Source organism: Emydura macquarii, unplaced genomic scaffold (assembly GCF_026122565.2).
Source record: "Emydura macquarii macquarii isolate MOO-44397 ecotype Brisbane River unplaced genomic scaffold, CSIRO-AGI_Emac_v2 contig_1027, whole genome shotgun sequence".
Taxonomy (NCBI): Eukaryota; Metazoa; Chordata; order Testudines; family Chelidae; genus Emydura; species Emydura macquarii.
The window spans coordinates 13,654,358-13,673,869 of NW_027131164.1; the positions used below are offsets into that span (position 1 = coordinate 13,654,358).

The 19,512-nt window shown below is 39.3% G+C and overlaps 1 protein-coding gene across 2 annotated transcripts in view; it reads right to left on the bottom strand.

Annotated features, from left to right (window-relative positions):
• The window catches only part of ASAP2 (ArfGAP with SH3 domain, ankyrin repeat and PH domain 2), a 133,771-nt gene that overhangs the window by 44,805 nt on the left and 69,454 nt on the right, over positions 1 to 19,512 (bottom strand). For both annotated transcript variants that reach the window (XM_067544795.1, XM_067544794.1), the window contains exons 10-16: positions 15,873 to 15,976; positions 15,675 to 15,744; positions 6,893 to 6,980; positions 4,014 to 4,062; positions 3,736 to 3,902; positions 1,047 to 1,180; positions 274 to 368 (exon numbers count right to left, since the gene is read on the bottom strand). In XM_067544795.1, the coding sequence (XP_067400896.1) occupies positions 274 to 368; positions 1,047 to 1,180; positions 3,736 to 3,902; positions 4,014 to 4,062; positions 6,893 to 6,980; positions 15,675 to 15,744; positions 15,873 to 15,976 (707 nt within the window). The remainder of the gene's footprint in view (positions 1 to 273; positions 369 to 1,046; positions 1,181 to 3,735; positions 3,903 to 4,013; positions 4,063 to 6,892; positions 6,981 to 15,674; positions 15,745 to 15,872; positions 15,977 to 19,512) is intronic.

Consider the following 19,512-nt stretch of genomic DNA (forward strand, 5'->3'; position numbering starts at 1 on the left):
GTCTGTGAATTTTCCCCAAACTCGTAATGTGTAGTGGAGATAGTTAGTAACATGGAACCTGCACTACTGGAGAATCAGAGGTAGGGAGAAATGAGGTGAACATATACTTTACTGATTAGTAAGGCACCAGATAAAGGATTTAGCTTTCTGGTGAAAAATCGAACGAATAATTACCCAAATATGGAGTGCAAAAACACATACACAGCATAAAATACATTCCTGATGCCAATTTAAATACTTTCCATTTACAACAAGTAATGGACCTATACTTACATATCACTGCTTGGATTAGGTTTGATTGTCTCATCAGATGGCAGACAAAATTCCATAATCTCATTAAAACCAGCATTCCCAATATTCTTGGCAAGCTGTTAAAATAAATACCTATGTTTCAAACAGACGTGTTCAGTACCTAGCTATAAGTACTGTGTAGTCAGAACAAGAAAAATGGAAATCAGGATTTTGGGGTTTTATTCCTGGTTCTGAGACTGACTGTGTGACCTTAAACAAGTTAAACAACATCTCTGGATCTCTGCTTTAGAGATGGGTAAACTGAGACAATACCTTCCCTTCTTTCAAGAGCTGGCGTTACATTAAGTACCTGATCCAAAGCCCATTGAAGATAAAATGGCCATTGAAGTTTGAAAAACACTTAGAAATTCTCTGCTGAAAGATGTAACATAAGGTAAGAGATAAACAGTGGGGAAGTACTTGATTTCCTCACATGAAAGGCACTATTTATGTGCCAAACAATTGTATTCTTTTAAAAAGCAACTTACTGTAAAGACAGTCTTATTAAATGCCAAAAACAATTACACTTTTATTAATACAAATTTTATCACCAGACAAATAGTTTCTTCAGTAATGCAACCTTTTCCAGTGAACTTCCTTTAATTTGAGTTAAGGAAGATTTCTTGCTTGTGTTTATCCAGAAGTAACTTCAAAACTTGAAAGAGTATAATTCAATGATAAAAATATACATGCAGTGGAATTCTCTTTCTATTTTCCTCAGATTTTATAAATCAATAAAAGCCATTTTTATTTACCAAAAGTTCAGATGTTCCCAGCACATCTAAAGTGAGCGACTGCATTCTGGAGTAGTGAACACCAAGTTCTCTATGGATTCCTGAACATTCAATACAAGTCAGAATTCCCAGATTTGTTGAAAGCCAGGTAGGATCTGAAGCAAAGAAAAAAGCATAGAACAAAGGTTTGGTTAGGTAATTATTGCACAGTAAAGATCAATAATATGGAAATGAAGTTTTATAAACATAAGATTCCTGTGCATACTGTGACACTCTGTACCTTAAAGTAGGACCCTGGACCCCAGTATTCACCATGTCATATGATTATGATGTGTTTTGTGAGGTATCATTTAAAAACAAAAACAAAAACAATCTGTTGAACCTTAATATCGTATTAGATTGTATGTACTATCATTGTATGTGAAGTTAACTATATGTGCTACTAAAACACGTTGTGCAGTTGGGAGACAACCACAGCCAGCCTTTCAGTTGCAACAAAGGAGGGCCAGACAGGCGTTGATGTCTCACGAAGAAGAATCCATTCTCCAAGAGACTTCTCAGAGAAAGTACATACACAATGGGGGACTGCCTGACCAATGGGGACTGCCTGACTCCCACTCACAACAAGGATCTTTCTAGCAGCTGGAAGAAAGTATAAAAGAGGGACAGTGACATCATCATTTGGCCTCTCTCCCCCCATCTCAACTGCTGGAAGACCATCTGGAAGACAAAGACTTGAACTAGGGAGATTGGTCGCAGGCTGGAAGGGAGTCCAGTCTGTGTACGGAGGAACTGTACGCTGCCTGTAACATCTGTTAGGGTGAGAGACGGCTTGATTCAAAATTTGCTTAGTCTGTTAAAGTTAGAATTCAGACCTCCCTTCTATTTTTATTTCTTAGATAACCAACTTTGATCTTTATGCCTGCTATTTATAATCACTTAAATTCTATCTTTCAATAAATCTTTTATTTTTTACCTACTATAATTATTACCCAATGTGGTTTTGGTTGAAGTGCTTGGGGACTCTCAGCTCAGGTTAACAAGGGCTGTTGCACATCCACTACCCTTTCATCGGACTGGCGAACCGATTAATGAGCATGCACTGTCCAAGGGAGCCTTGCGCAGCATAAGACGGTGTATTTCTGGGGTGTAACATTGGGGGCTGGTGCCTCTTTCTGTGTATTCATGAGTGGCTCAGAGAGCCTTCATGAAATTTAGATGGGAGTAGGTCTCCACATGAGGATAGCTGAGTGATCACAGTGCCTGGAAGGGCTGATTGCTTGTCACTGGCATAGCATTGTGTGAGCTAGCCCAAGCTGAAAGGTTAAGGGAAGCATAGTGGTCCCATAGTTCCAGGTTGTATCCTGGGGATCCCGTCACATCCACATTTAAGGATTTCAATTTTTATCCCTTTAAATTTAATCTGCTGGCAAATCTGAACCAGATCTTTTATGGTGAAAGAAGTCAAAATGTGAGCTTTAAATACTAAATTCCTTAGGAAGTGAACCGTGTCTCTCTCTACGGCCCCTTGATGGGACAGCTTTTATGTACATAGTTACTCATGTACCTCAGTGGTCGCAGGATTGGGAGCTGTATTTGTACAGTAGCTACCATAATGGGGCCTGTGGTTGCTACTGTAATATATACAATATAAATAATAATACCAAGTTGCCTATTTTTATTTTCTGAGTATAGATTTTAGTGTAAGGGCTGCAGTAGTAACATGAAATGTACATACTCCATCATGACACAAAGGATTCTCAAGCAAACATTTCAGAGACATTAGGGATGGTCTTTCTCTCTCTCCCCCACACAACTCATCATCTCTTCACAACATTCTCCCTTTCTTTTATTCCCCACCCTTCAAATGAAAATCATTCATTTTTAAGACCTAAAGAGTGCTGCAACTCTTTTATTTTAACAATGTTTGACCCCAGCTCTACTGAACTAGACCTTTCAGAGGCAGTGGGATTGACTCTTCTCATACTAGTTATACACCAGACTAACTAATTACTTAATAGAGTTACTACTGATTTACAGCAGTAACACTAAGAGAAAAATGAGGTCTAGTGTTTTTAGCAAAGTGACAAATCAGAAGCACTACTTCCTTCAGTGACTGTCATATAGGAGAAGACAGGCAACAGCAGGAATTAAAAATTAATTTAAAAAGGATTAGAACAGAATGTCACTGATCAACAATGCCAACCAAGAGTGAAAATTACACACTACAAAGCAGTCAAGCAGATGCTATTTTCAAATGAGTGTACGTGCAGTCTCAAAATCATCCTCTTGACAGTTCTCAAAGTCAAGCAGAAAAATTAAAAAATAAACACTAACAAAAATTAACAGAATGTTTGTAATATCCTAGCATCACTTCCAGTTTTTACTACATTTATAGTAAAATTTAAATTATACAGTTGTGGGCTCAATGATAATACATGATATAATTACTGCACTAAAAGTAACATAAGACTGGCTAATTACCAAAATCTGTAGGAGAAAAGCAAAAAGCTTACTGGTGATTTTTTAAATTGACAATAGAATATAGCAAATCAATCTTAATGAACTTCTGCAATTACGCTATTAGCGTATTCTGCTAGATGGGTACTTGAATTTAAAAGAAAAAGGAACAATATAAATCAACAGGTTAAATACTCTTCATAGAAATATAATTTTACCAGAAATGCACGGAATACTTTAATTAAGTCACCTTGCGCTCCACAGTCACAACACACATCATTTCCTGTCATCCTCTGAACCTCCGATATAATTTCTTTTGTCAGCTCTTGGACAATATTATTTTCTCCTGTGTTATCATCACCTTTGAATGCATTATTTAAAGCTTCTTCTTTGCTGTTCTGTAACACAGATGTCCATCTAAAAACAATAGCAATATTTTGCTGTTAAAAATTGTATATGCTTCTAAAGTTTAATGAAATGTAACAGTAGAATAGCAACACCAGAAACAAAAGTAGTGAAGTAACTCACATTTGACACTCTTGTTCATCTTCTGCTTGAAAGTGATATGTTCTGTCATCTGCATAACAATATATATTGACCCAATATTGAATACTGAATATATAGATATGGTCTCAGAAAGTGTATTATTTGCTTATAATTGACTATTGAGCTCTCTGTTCTCATGGAAAGCCAATAACTGGGTAAAAAAATAAAAATCACATTTAGTGACATTCACCCCTGTGCAAAGGTCTTAAGTGGTTCAACAGACCTTCTGGATAAGGGTGAATTTCATCCACATTATGTACATTACATGTTTACATCTCTGTTTAGAAGTCATCCTCAGTGCACACTCATATTGCAGTTTTTAAAACAGCAGCAGCTCTCCTTCAGAAGCTTACTTCGTTATTTAGAGGTTGTGCCTTTACCATACCTTTACAAGCCACAGGATAAAATAACTTTTTCCAAGATATATACAGTACATATCTTCAGTGAAGACAAATCCATAGCAAATTTTATATTGGGAACAAATAACCAAACAAATCTATGATTTTGAGTCATCTGAGCACATAAAAAGAACCTGAAAATGTTCTAAACGAGTTAGAATCACAGAATCATAGAATATTAGAGTTGGAAGGGACCTCAGGAGGTCATCTAGTCCAACCCCCTGCTCAAAGCAGGACTAACCTCAGCTATATCATCCCAGCCAGGGCTTTGTCAAGCCTCAGCTTAAAAACCTCTAAAGATGGAGATTCCACCACCTCCCTAGGCAACCCATTCCAGTGCTTCACCACCCTCCTAGTGAAAAACTTTTTCCTAATGTCCAACCTAGACCTCCCCAACTGCAACTTGAGACCATTGCTCCTTGTTCTGTCATCTGCCACCACCGAGAACAGCCTAGCCCCATCCTCCCTGGAACCCCCTTACAGGTAGTTACAGGCCGCTATCAAATCCCCCCTCATTCTTCTCTTTTGCAGACTAAACAAGCCCAGTTCCCTTAGCCTCTCCTCATAAGTCCTGTGCTCCAGCCCCCTAATCATTTTGGTTGCCCTCCGCTGTACTCGCTCCAACTTGTCTACATCCTTTTTGTAGTGGGGGGCCCAAAACTGGACACAATATTCTAAATGCGGCCTTACCAATGCCGAATAGAGGAGAATAATCACTTCCCATGACCTGCTGGCAATGCTCCTCCTAATGCAGCCCAATATGCCATTAGCCTTCTTGACAACCAGGGCACACTGCTGACTCATCCAGTTCTCATGCCTTGGTAACTCAAAAATGGCCTAATGTACTTTTATTAAAATTTTCAGGCACACACACAAGTTTACCTCTGTGCTAAGAGCAAATGTTAGGAATTTCAACCAAACAGCAAATATTTTTTAAAAACAGATAAGGACTTCCCTCTGCTTCTATAACTATAACATTGTTACTGTAATTCTACAATAAAAAAGTGTAGCAAATTTACAATAGACTTTAAATCTCTGGAAAAGAAATACAAGTTTTACACAGTTAAGTAATATAGTTACAGAATTAATGCAAACCAAAAAACAGCTGAAGGAGAAGATGAATTATGTATGTAGAGCAAGAAAAGGGGGGAGGGGAAGAGGGGGAAGGTTTTCATCTGACATTTACATGAGTTCCAGAGCCACCAAGGCAGAGAGATAAGGAAAAACTATTGCACATGAAAGAAACTGTAGAGGAGAAGGCTCTCATATGAGTAATGGTGAAGATCGTGTGAAGGGACAGAAAGGAAGCCAGTGTCTAGTGAGGAACTGGGTAGAGAGAGAGTCTAGATTTGAAAAGTAGGCTGGAGCAAGTCTGCAGAGGGTTTTAACAACAAAGAGGGCAATTTTTTAAGTGGATCCTAAAACAAACAGAAACCCTGGAATGAACAGAGGAAATTGTGAGGTGATTATTCTTCTCTGTACATTTGATAAGGTCCACAGCAATATTCTGCATATGCTGGTAGCAGATGAAGTGGGACTTGTGAATCCACAGAGCAGGGAGTTACAATAGTTATGAGGAGAGGAGAGGAAATGAGGACATCAATAGTTGAGTTGAGGCAATGGCATGAATGTACAATGTTGAAGAAGTGGCAATAGGCAGTTTTGCAAGCAACTGATATGAAGAGAAAGTTCAGGGTTAAGGATGTTGCCAGAGTTATGGAGAGTGGATACCCATGTCCAGGAGAGAAAGAGGAGATGGAGTTGCATTTGAGGCTATACCTCTTTCCCAAGATAAACACTTTGGCACACTTTTGCTTTTTACTTAAAAAGACAAAACAAGGAAAACTGAATTTAAAATTCCAGATCTTTTGCTTTTCTTTTTAAAAAATTGAAAGAAAAAAAACAAGCTGGTGCTATGTTCAATATGTGCTGTTGAAACCCACTGCCAACCAGCAACTTCAGCTTTAGAAAGAGAGTAGAAGATAAAGAGACTCTACGAGGCAGAGCAGAAGGAAAGGAGAGAGAAAGACAGTGTAATAGGAGCAAAGGCTACAGTGTTCATTGAAGAGAAAAGCAAACTATCATTATAATTTATAAACTGTACACCAGCACAAATAACGATACAGCGTCAAATTTTCTGAACTGCTTACATGATTCAGAAAATTAAGTCTCATTGAAAGTCAATATTAGGAATTTCATAATGATGTAAGATAATGTGAAATGAAGAAGCAAGCCCATGTTTAAACATGAATAGTTTTGCTAATGAACAAGTTTGGTAAGAAACATGAAGAGAAATAGATGAAAGGCAAAAAGCTTTAAAGAGGGAATGTCATAATAGTAACATATTGCACATAAATTAGAATAGAGTTTTAAATCTGATTATTAATACAATTTTTAAAACAACTTCTGAACCATGGACGTTGACTAGAAGTAAAGACCTAAAGAACTAAACAACAAACCTACGTGATATGAGGTCAAAACATTTTTTCTCCTCTGGGTTTGTTTTCACTTGGCAAGTTAACAGATTGAGTTTTGCAGGAGGTCGGTTAGCCTATTTAAAGATAAAAAAAAAAAAACACACAAAGTGATATCCCTTAGTAAGATGCATACTGATTAAGAATTTGCTTGTCTGTAGGTAGAATCTTGTTGCAGTTAAGCATACTATTCTATTACAAGACATCTGAATATAACCACAAAGTTTCCAAAACTGGCTAGTACCCATATTTTGGGGGTATCAGATGAGAGTAGGGCAAGGAATACTTTAATTTATATTTTTTTCTGGCTCCCAAATATGTGACCTAGACTCTCTTACATATTGACAGAATGGGTGTAATTAGGTGTAGGGTGAAAGTGTGGCAAGTCTAGTTATAAAGGCTGAGTCTAGTACCATTTTATAAATCACCTCTTTGGTTAACTTACCGTAATACTTGTCTGAAGGAAAAAAATATAATATAGGCAATAACTGCCTTGGTCATTAGAATACTTCCAATCAAATAAAGTAATTTCATTCTAGTAATATTTACATTGCTATTTCTAGTAGGGAAGAAAGGCGGGAAAGAGTGGCTCTGTTATTACTACTACAGTTCCTCTAGAAAACAAGTAACTGTCGCCCCTCCCATATATTATAGAGCCACACCGTTGGAGAATAAACAGTTCACTACAGAACTCTCTAAAAATAAGTATATACCAAAAAAGTAAAGAATTAGCTACCAAAGGCATCATAAAAACAAGACAACCAAAGTACTGTGTGTTCCCAAGATGCAGCACTTTCAGACAAGTATCCTCTTACTACATAAATTTCTCTTTGAATAGAAGTGTCATGTTTCATTAAAAATAAAATGCAACAATAGGTCTTCTTAAAAAAATGTAAAAGGGCAATGGAGATGTCAAAAAATAAAAACAGCAACTCTGCACAGTACTCTCTCCATAAATAGCTGCCCTCCTTCCAGTGTGGAAGGACATCATCTTTGCTGGCTGATATCCAGGAATCACATACATCCCTACAAAAGACAGCTAGCTATATGCTTTCCTAGAGCAATTAAATCAGAAATCAGATTAAATGAGAGCAGTTATTGCTGCTGTGGACCGTAACTGTAAAATTAGTCACCCATTTAAATAATGTGGTATATAAAATTGCAAGAACAGAATAACTCAAAATGTAGATTGAAAATAAATGAACAGGTAACAATAATAAGCATGGCCATCAGTTTAACTTACCAATCTGATAAAAGAAAATAAGGCTTTAAAATATACAAACTGAAATGTTTGTAAAATCAAGCTAGTATGAGAAGATTATTTACCTGTAACTGGAAGTTCTTTGAGATTTGTGGTCCCTGTCTGTATTCCACTGTGGGTTAGGCATGCATCCAGAGCTGGAGAATTTGAAAGTAGCATCCATTGATCTGAGCAAGCACCTTGGCGGAATAAAGGGCAGGGCAGACCAACTACCTCTCCAGCTCCAGCTCTAATGTGAATCAGATAAGATCCAAAGCAGAGGGGCAGGAGAGCAGGTAGTGGAATACAGATAGGGACCACACATCTTAAAGAACCTCCAATTACCGGTAAATAATGTCATCTTTGAATCATGGTCCTTATTGTATTCCACTTTGGGTGACTGACAAGCAGTATCTTAGTAGGAGGGGGTGCAAGGATGAAGACTGGAGGGCTGAGCGGAGTACCACTGTCCCAAAGGAGGCATCAGCAGAAGGGTCATACACCACTGTCTTGCAAACTTGAGAACAGAGCCCCACGTGGTCGCCTTACAGATGTCCAGGAGGAGTATCTCCTGAAGAGATGCCATAGGTGTTGCTTGCTCTCTGATGGAATGAGGTCTTACCCCATGGGGGCTAGAAGTGAGAGGGGTTCAATAGCTGACAGAGTAGAATGCAGCCAAAGATCCATTTGGAGAGTATCTGGGTGGAGATGGTGTGTCCTCTGGCTCTTTCTGCTATAACAACAAATAGTCTTGGGGATTTCCTGGTTGGTTTTGTTCTCTGCAGGTAAAAAGCCAAAGCCTGCCACATGTCAACGGAGTGGAGTCTTCGTTGCTCCATGGAAGCGTGCGGTTTTGGGAAGAACACATGTAAGTGAATCGATTGGTTAAAGTGAAATTCTGAAACTACTTTGAGGTGAACTTGGGGTGTAGACACAAAGAAACCTTATCCTTATGTAATACAGCATCAGAGGATCTGCCATCATTGATTCAAGTTTACCAACCCTTCTAGGTGAGATGATGGGTACAAGGAAAGCGACCTTCATGAAAAGAAGAGACATGAAGCAAGAAACTAAAGGTCAAAAGGGGGGACTTGTGAGTACTGAAAGAATGAGGTTTAGGTCCACTGGGGAGTAGGCTTCTGAATAGGTGGGAAGGCCTTTATTAGGCCTTTCCAGCATCTATTTATTGGTCTGTGAATGTACAAGGATCGAGTAGCCCTGAGAAGCTGGATGGTATGCACCAATCACTGCCAAGTGATTCACAAGGAACTGATGAGCAAATAAAGGATATAGTCCAAGATGAGAGGAATACCTGCAGTTTCTGGGAGAATACCTCTTTGATGGACCCAAGAAGAAAAGCACTTTCATTTAATTAGTAGAGTATAAGTAATTAATTAGCAAAGTATTAGTAATTAATTCATTAATTCTAGTAGAGTCCTTTCTTCTAATAGAGAGGATGTCTCATGCTGCCATGGAGCATGAACATTCTAAGGATGATGCTCATCCAAATACCAAGCCCTGAGGTGCAACAACAGCAGATCAAGATGCCTCATCTTGCTATTCCACTGGGTCAGAAGCTCGGGAAATGTTGGGAGGATGATTGGTGGTTGGGATGTGTGCAGGAGGTTGGGAAACCAGAAGTGTCTGGGCCAGAAGGGGGCGATCAGGAGGACCCTGCTCTGTCCCATCAGATTTTGCACAGAACTCATAGCAGGAACAGTAGCGGTGGGAAGGCATAGTTGAGCTGATCTGAGCAATGGAGAAGCAGAGCATCGCCCTGGGAGTGGCGATCCAGTGTCTTCTAGAGTAATATGTGGTGCATTTCCTGTTTGCGTGAGAGGTGAATAGATCCCTCATTGGGATTCCCCATAGAGTGAAAGTATTGCACAGTACCAAGTTGTGGAGCTTCCACTTGTGGTCAACTGTGAAATGACTGATGAGGGAATCTGCGAGCACATTTTGTTTCCCGAGAAGGTAGGTTGCCAATAGGGTGATTTGATTACTGACACACCAGTTCCAGAGGCTGACTGCTTCTGCACACAGACAGGTGGATCTTGCTCCTCTCTGCTTGTTGATGTAGAAGATAGTTTTAACGTTGTTTGACATTATAAAGACATACTGAGCATGGATGAATGGAAGAAAGGACTCGCATGCCTTCCAGACTGCTCACAACTCCAGGATACTGATCTGCATCCTGAACTCTTGAGTTCAGGTAACTTGTGCTGTGTGGCTGTTCATGTGGGCTCCCCAACTTTATAGGAATGCATCTGTAATAACAGTCCTGTCCGGAAATGAAGGGAAAAAGGGACACCCATGCATACCTGATGAGGATTTGTCCACCATAGCACAGGAGACACTATATTGACCAACAGCAGCCAGTTTGAAGGCAACCAAGGTGGAATCTTGGAAATGGGGTTATGTAGGTGCATGTGCCCATATGATCTAAGAGAGACAGATATTACTTGCATACTCGAGGGTTGTGTGTGCTGTGAGCTATGATGTTATTCATGGTCTGGAACCTGTCCTTGGGCAGGTACACTCTTGTGGTGATAAAATTCCAGGTTGCCCCAATATAGTCCAGTGATTCTATGGGAGTGAGAATAGATTTTTTGGTCTTTATGCTGACTGCCAGCAAGGAAAGGAGATGTAGCATCATGGAAGTTAATGCATAGGCTTCCTGGCGGGACTTGGAGACAAGGTGCCCGCCACTGAGTTAGGGGAAGACAATGAGACCACGATGTCTGACATGGGCTGCTACTTACCGACAATATCGTCATAAACATTCTGGGAGCAATTATTATTCCAAAGGGGAATGGTCAGAGCCCACCACAAACTGAGGAAGCATCTGTGAGCTGAATGAATATCTGCGTGAAAGTAAGTGTCCTTTATATCCAGAGCCATAAACCACATGGGATTATAGCTGCCAATGTGACTGTGCAAAATTTGAGTTTGCGAATGAAGCTGTTGAGACGGTGGAGATCAAGAATTGGTCTCCAACCGCCCTTCTTTTTGGATACCAGGAATAAGTCAGGTAAAACCCTCTCCCTTGGTACTGAGGAGGGACACGTTCTATAGCCCCTTGCAGAAAGTAGTTCACCTCGTTTGAGAATACGCTTGTGACAGTGATCCCCAAAGAGGGATGGGGAGGGGAGTTTTGGAGGAGATAGGTATACAAACTATCTTATAGCCAGAGTGGATGACATTCCGCACCCACTTGTCCATTGTTTTTCAATACCTGGAGTGCAATAAGAGTGCTAAGCAATCCCCAAATGGTGCGTGTGGGCCAGGAGGTGTTGGGCTTAGTGTTTCATGGCTCTTGAGCTCCTGCCAAAAATAACGTGGAGCTGGAGGCTGAGCATGACATGTAGGCCTGTTGCAGGGGGTGTAGCAAAGTGGAACTTCTGAACCTTCTATCTCGTACATACAGGTACATAGGGCCTCTGATGGCAAAACTGCTGAGCCATATGTCTAGATCTAGACGGATGCACAGTGAAACTTCCTGTTAGAGGCAGGCGTGTATAACCCCAGCAAGCAAAGAGTAGCTCTGGAATCCTTCACAATCCATCCATCTTCTGGTTGAAGCGGTGTGATTCATCGAAGGGGAGGTATGATATTCTGGACCTCCCTAGGGAACCCTGACAGAAGAAGCCATAAATCCCTGTGTATAACAGCAGCAGTAGCCATTGCTCTAGAGGAAGTATCAGCAGCATTGACTGCAGATTGGAGAATGGTCATGGCTATCAGTTTGTCTTCATCTATCAGAAAATGAGCTCTGTCCTGCTGCAGAAGGCTGTCAGTAAACTCCACAAACGTGGCACAGTTCAGGAAATTGTATTTAGCCGTTAGCACCTGGTAATTGGCTATCCTGAACTGGAGACTGGAGAAGACCTTTTTTTCCAGCAGATCCAGGTGTTTGCCCTCTTTATCAGCAGGAGTAGACCAGGGATATTGTTGTCTAGCTCTTTCAGAAATGGCATTGATCACCAGTGAATTGGGAACGATGTGAGAAAACAAAAATTCCACTCCTTTGGCTGATGTGTAATAATGCTTCGCCACACTTTTGGGGGAAGGAGCGCAGGAGGCAGAGGTGTGCCAACTGTTCTAGCTGGTTCCAGTATGATTTCATTAATGGGGAGAGCTATTCTGTTGTATCCGGATGCATGGAGGATGTCTAAGAGTTTGTGCTGGGAGTTCTGGATCTCCTCAAGAGGAATTTGAAGCTCTCTAGAAACTCTGTGGAGAAGATCCTGGAACTGCCTGAAGTTGTCAAGGGAGGAAGAGATTTAGGAGTCACCGCTTTGTCCAGGGATGACAATGGCAGCCTCTACCCCTTGAAGGAATAAATTGTATCCACGACACTACGACTCAGCAGGCTCAGGCAGCAAAAAAGGTGATTTCTGGACTCAAAACACCCAAGTCTCTCACATAATTCTAAGGAGATCTATGTTGGCTCAAGTAGAAGCTACGTAAATAATTTTTAAATGGGGCAAGAACAGAAAGCCATTAACTAAGCTAACACTAATCAGCTGATTTTATCATTTAGTACATTGTTATAGCAATGAGAACAGCCTGAGAGTCAAACTATTAAATCTTCTCTTCTACATTAAGAGGCATGCTATTAGGGACTGAAAGGATACCTACGTTCTAATAGTAGAATTGGCAAATCTGGTTGTCTGCTGGGATGATTTATTCCCATCTCAAGCAGCAAAAGAGAAACCAGTTGTTAATCTTGAGCTAGCCATAGGGGAACGTGAACCTGCTATCTCTTTTGACTATTAATTGTGTTGCTAGAATGGGTAAGTGTACAATAAGAATTTCCAAGAATAAAGGAAGAAAGCATTCATTACTAAAGCATCTCTCTCCTTGTTCCCTTTTGCAAAAGTCTGGCAGACATTCCTGCTTAGGCTTTTTGTACACAAATCAACTTCGGGTTTCTTGAAAACAAAAAGACTCATTCATGACTTTTTGATCCAAGAACCACTCATGAATTCCTATTTACATAACTCAATCTGTTTCTGTCATTGTGTTTTTCAACCCCGCACATTACATTGCAATCAGGAACGTCTCAACAGACAATCTCCAATTGCTGATATAACACAAGAGAGATGTCTGTGTTCTTTAGTGCTGAATTAATAAACCACTATCTTGCAGCCTGCCTGTATGATTGCTAATTTCCTGAGGCTTCAGATTGCTAATAATCTAGTACATTTAGGTCAATGTAAGTCATGTGCACACACATACCCCATCACACAAGAAAATATTCACTCTTACAGGTAAATGATTGATAGAGACAAAGCTCCTCCGTCATTGTCAGAAAAGACCTGATAGGCAGTAATATATAAAGTATAGGGATTCATATCATGGCATCAGCTGCTGCCTCAAAATGATTGCTTCAGAAACTGAGAAAATGATAGAAAGCACACCCCACTTAAATCCACACAAGGCCACTTGACTAAAGAGTGGAGATCCCTGAAGGATACTTAACCTATAGAGTACTTATAGCTTGCAGATTTAATAAAGACAAGCATATCTGATAGCTATATTTTCTGGGAAATGGTTCATTTTTATGAGTAACTAAAAACTGAGGACATCATGTCAACTTTCAAACAAAGATACATCAACCCTAAGAATTGTTTATCCTTTCAATACAATAATATTGATTGTAAAAAATATCCTGAATAATCTAAAACGCTCTTATAAAAGGCAGGCCAGCTCCACCTATCATATTTTCAGTATCAAAACAGGCATTAAAAAGGAAATCTGTACCTTTGCACAAAACAGACAATTTAAAATGCAAGTAATGTTAGAAAATAAGAGACAAATTTTAAAAAACATGATATATATTTAAGAGAACATTTAAGTTGCCTTTACTTTGTAAGATGAAGACACTAAGGCCAAAAACTTTTAAAGCTTATGTGCTTAAAAGGTAGGCCCATAAATCCATATTAAGACATCTAAGTTATTGGCCTGATTTTCACTCACAGCTTCCACTGACTTCAGTGGGAGCTTATCACCTCTGCTCATGGGGCGGGTATTTTTTTAGGTTAACTAAGGGTATGTCTATACTGATAGTGGCAAAGTCACCGCCGTCAGGTCCATCTTTCTGGATCGATTGAACAGTCAGTGTAGACCCGCTCAATCGATCAGGAAGCCAACTGAGTAAAACCACCCCCTGAGTAAAACGGGAATGCAGTTCCCATCGGCACAGTGCAGTGAAGACAGCGCGCAGAAGGGAAGCACAGCAGTCGACAGGAGTTAGGCAAGCTACTCTGCGTAACTCCCGTCAACTGCCGCCAAATCTCCAGGAACTTTAAATGCACAAGTCTCAAATCTGGTCTAAATACATACAGGGTAAAATCTTCAAAACTGTCCAAGTGATGTAGGAGCATAAATCACATTGAAAGTCATAAATCACATTGAAAGTCACTTAGGCACTTTTGAAGATTTTACTTACGCACACACACACGAAACACAACTTTGCTTCTATTCTGTAGTGCCAGTCATACTTCTTTTTTGCACTCCTTCTTACTTCTGGTTGTTGACTAGGAAAGGATCAGTTTGTGGGTTGGATGCACAAAGTAATAGACTGATAAATTTTGATTTTGTTGCCAGTGACCAGCTTGGAATTATGGCAATAGACTCTCTGTGTATTTTGACAGAGCACAATTTAGTTAGAGTGAAGAAAATCTTTGGGAAATACTGATGCAGTGCTGATTTGTGATTTTCAGAGCATTGAATATAGCTTTGAGGAGGTCACACTTAAATGGAAAAGTTAAGGGAAGCAGAGGCACTAAAGGAAGCTAAACATAAATGGGTACAGGATCTTGCTAAGATGTTTCATGTACTGCAAACCACGGTAGAGGATCTTTTAACTCCATATCCTGTCAGTTTCTGGTAGCAGCTGACTCGAGTTAATTTTCATTTCCTTTGCTCCCTACCCGAAGAAAATCACCTTCATACTAAATAACGTATGACAGTACACTTTCTTGCATATGAACAAGTAGCATTTGCAACTTCTCTTAGACTGTCTTGCAAGTTTAAAAATTATGTTTCAATATGTTCAATTATGTTATATATAATTCAATATTCAATATGTTCAATATAAGTTTTATATATATGTTTCAATATAAGTTCAATATAAGTTTAAAAATTATGTTTCAATTATGTTTCAATATACCTTTTTAAAAAATTAAGTTATCATTTGTATTTTTACAGTGGCCTTACAAAATTTACCCAGGTTGAGTAATTTAAAAACAACAAAAACCAAGAACAAAACACACCAGGAAAGTAAAATATATGTTTTTACATTATTAGCAATCAGCATAACAAAGGGCAAATTATAAGATTTTGTGGTTGGGATGGTTAAATTCTCATGGCTATTTTGCAAGACTGCCTTAAAAAGATATGGCCATCTAATTTTAGATGCTGCGTGAGGAATCTAGCTAATTCTAAACTATAAATACACAACAGCATAGCTTGTTTTGTATTAGCAACCAAGTACATGCATAAAATACTATAAACAAATACTTACTGTGCCATGTGAAATTGTAAGGAAACCATTTTTAACTGAGCATTTCCTTTTCTGCCACACTTTTCTGATTCTGGTTTTAAAAAAAAAAAAAAAAAAAAAAAAAAAAAAAAAGATGACAAAGTGACTCAAGTATATGTATAATTAGTATAGGTTCACAGGACTGCAGTTTTTTTCCAGTAATTGTCTAATGGTACATACCCATCACTTTTCTTATATAGGCTACCATTTCTTTCAGTGCCATGCTCTTTGTTTCCCTGAGGCTGATGTAAACTGTAAGTTGTACTCTGACGGATTTGAGAATCCTAAAGTACAGGGGGAAAAAGTATTCAAGTTAGCTAATCCAAAACACTCCAAATGAAGTAAGTATTTTTGCCTAAATTAGAAAGTAGCATAAGGGGGTTCATTTCTCCTGCCAGAGGGAACAAAGGGAATTTAAAAAGCAGCCAGTATCACTACTGCCACATCTCAGAAGGTATTGCACTGAAAAAATAATGCAGCTTCAGTCTCAGGCTTCAGCTGCATTAACTGTTCAGTAGATTCCCCACCAGACTGATAGGGGAACAGGATGTGTGGCACAACCCCAGACTTTCAATGTGAACATTCAACTCCTTAGAGGCCTCTCTGCAGGTGTCCCCTTACTTATTTTTTATTTGACTTCAGCACCACCACTTAGGTTCCTTTTAATCTAAATCCTAATCACTGGCTTTCCAACCTATGCAAGGATTCCTGTGTGTAAACCATCTAAGAGCATTTATCTGCAGGTCCAACTGCACCTTCTCATTGAAAAGTTCATGGGAGGAAAACGTTCCCCTGTGGAGTCTACTCCACAATGTCTAGTTTAGGTTCCCAGGCAGCACAGATCCATCGGAGCCTTGACATTTCACTGGAAACATGCTGCAAAAAGCATCCCCACCCACTACTGCCAGAGCTCAGAAGGGACTCCACTGGGGCCATGGCCCTTTCATAAGTCAGGAACATCTGGACTTGAAAGGCACAACATGCGCGACTCCTGAAGAGCACTGATTTGTAGAATTTCTTCAAATTTTAGTAATCCCAGGGCATGTATCCCAATTAGAAGAAATATGCAAAAATGATTCTTAAAAGAATTGTTTCAACCAAACCACAGTAAATTTTAGTTGATTCTGGACCTTGCATTGTAAATGGCAAGGATCATACTTTTTTAATCCCCTTAGAAAAAAATATGTAGCAATGTGGAACCTGCTGGCTCATGCTATATCAACAACAGTAGTCCTTCAGCATGGATTTGTCTTTCCATAAAAAAAGCTTTCCTGTCTACCATTACAGCCATATGTAAGCAATACACAGCCAGTTATATATGGTAGAGGATTAAAGCAGGGAAGGAAAAATGGAGAAGTGAAGCTCACCTAAATGAATCTCTGAGAATACCTAAGCATAAACCTGTTAAAAGAATAAATTGAACATCTAAGAAATAAGCCTGTTAATTTAATAAACCCCTCATTTGCCAAAGAGATAACATAGCATGTCTCAAACATATTGAATGCGTATACATTAAATACAGTGCTCCAAAGACTATGAATTTAGGAGGAGATCACTGTTTTTTTTCTTACTTAGGATTATTTTTGTATAGATTGGTTTATGACAGACTTCTGTGCAGAACTGTTTGTTTTGACATATCTGACTGCCAAACATAAAAGTGGGGCAGGGTTGCAGATTCTTCCCTCCCCCACGTTTTTTTTCCATCAGTGATGAGACTACTGTTTGGGCACTAATGAACAAAAGTGTATCTAGCTACCCAGATATCCCAGCTGTCAAATAATGGAAAGCATGTGTCTGTGAGCTATCTGTGCTGTACCTCAGACATTTGCTCCACAGTCTGGCACTGCTTTTTTGATAGTTGCCAGCCATAAATACATCAAGTCACAGACTTAACAATTTTTTTAAGCTCTCTTATGTAGTTTAAAACTAATAATCCAAAATCATCCACATACTGGTATTTATCTTTAGATATTTAACACTGAATGTGCCACAATGTACTCTGATTGGTGGTATTAATATATTCCATGCTACTTCTCTTAGGAGCTCAGAATCTATTATTTGAGTATCATCTTTGTGCTCAAGTACTGCATATAAAGAGAAAGGCACTGACTTCAGCCAGCTCTGTGGGCAGCTCTACACCCCCTGCCCTGATCAGGACTTATTGTTGTCCCTACCTGTCTTGCAACTTTCCTCCCATCACTCTGCCCTGTCCCGAGTGCAGAAGTGCTACTCCTGGGAAGTTTAGAGGTACTGTCAGAGTTTGGTTTCAGCACTACAGAACTTTAGGTCTCCCAGGAGCTGAAACTCCCAGTTATCCAACCTCCCCATTATCTTGAAGTTTCAGATGACCTCCAAGAACAACAACTAACGGAGGTTCCCCTATACTTAATATTTTGCCACTTCTTTTTGTGGAATATTTTCTATTCCTTTCATCTGTTTATGCCCCGTTTTACGTTTTGCCAAATTGGGAAGCCAATAACACAACCTTACTGCTTTCCTCAGCTAAACAAGAAGCCACTGTAGATGATGTATATTTCTACACATGCATTAGTACGAATAGACTATTTTAAAAACATTAGAACTATTGCATGAACAACATGAAAATGAGACTAGGGGATGGGCTACAGAGCTTGTTACTTCTAGGTCGTCCGTTAAAGCGTGGTCCAAGTCAATAGTGTCCAAAACTGTTACCATCTGATGGTTATTCAGAGGTCTGTGACAACTAAGTTCATGGTCTCAGTCTAGTTCCTACTGGACTAGATTCCCTATCACAAATCACCATTATAATTAGCATCTTTCTGGCCAGTCACAGCATGCTTTCTCCATATGTAGAGCTCCAACAAAATATACTCTTAGCTCTTCTTTGCATATTCTATGTGTACAGGGATACAGATCACAGATAGCACTGCAGGACCAGACCAAGTGGTCTCATCAGAAGTACACAAACAATGTACACCACCATTGGAAGGAAATAGGGAATTAACTACAGGGTACAAGCCAAATCTAAAAAAGGGAGTATTGTCTTTTTTAAACATATGGTCTTTATCACAAAAAGATCAGGACATTTTAAAGCATGCAAGACTCTGAAATTGTACATTGTCCCTTCAGCTCTGAAGAGCAGACGTGCAGAAAGAAAGTGAGTCATTTTATTACCGCATATTTACAGCGAGTCACTTCTCTGACCATAACCACACTTTAGAGGAGGTAATTTATAGCGTTACAAGGACCTTTTTCTAGCATAGCAAACAACTGACAGGTATCTTATTTGTGAGTGGAACAGTGAAAACATTGTCCTGAAGAAGTGTTTTATGCCAACAAGAGAAACATGCTAGGGTAATCCCATCTTCAATTTAAGAAGTCTAGCTAGCACCTTCATTGTCTGAATGCAACAACAGAAAATAACTGTATACATTAAAATGGCAGATAAGGCAAATTACAGCTAGCCTGCTATGCATCGGTAGCGCCGTTTTATTTTTAACTTGTATCTATGTTTCAAGAGACCCGAGAAGGGATTATTTTTATAAACACAGAGCACCACAGTGTTAACATGAAAGAGATGATTAACTGCGTTTATATTCTCAATTCATCTTCATACACCAAAAAAACCCAGAAAGGTCGTTATCTCAGATAACTGATCCTTCTCCCAGCTGTGACTGATAGTAGGGTGTCAGCCAGTTACGTCAATATATGCACATTGACATATTTGATTCACAGGCAATCAATTTAGATTCTTCCATTCTGTTCTGACTACAACACAGAGCTCTGCTCCTCACTCTCCCACAGCTTCTCAAAAGCTCCATGTTTTCTATGTTTCCCAGCA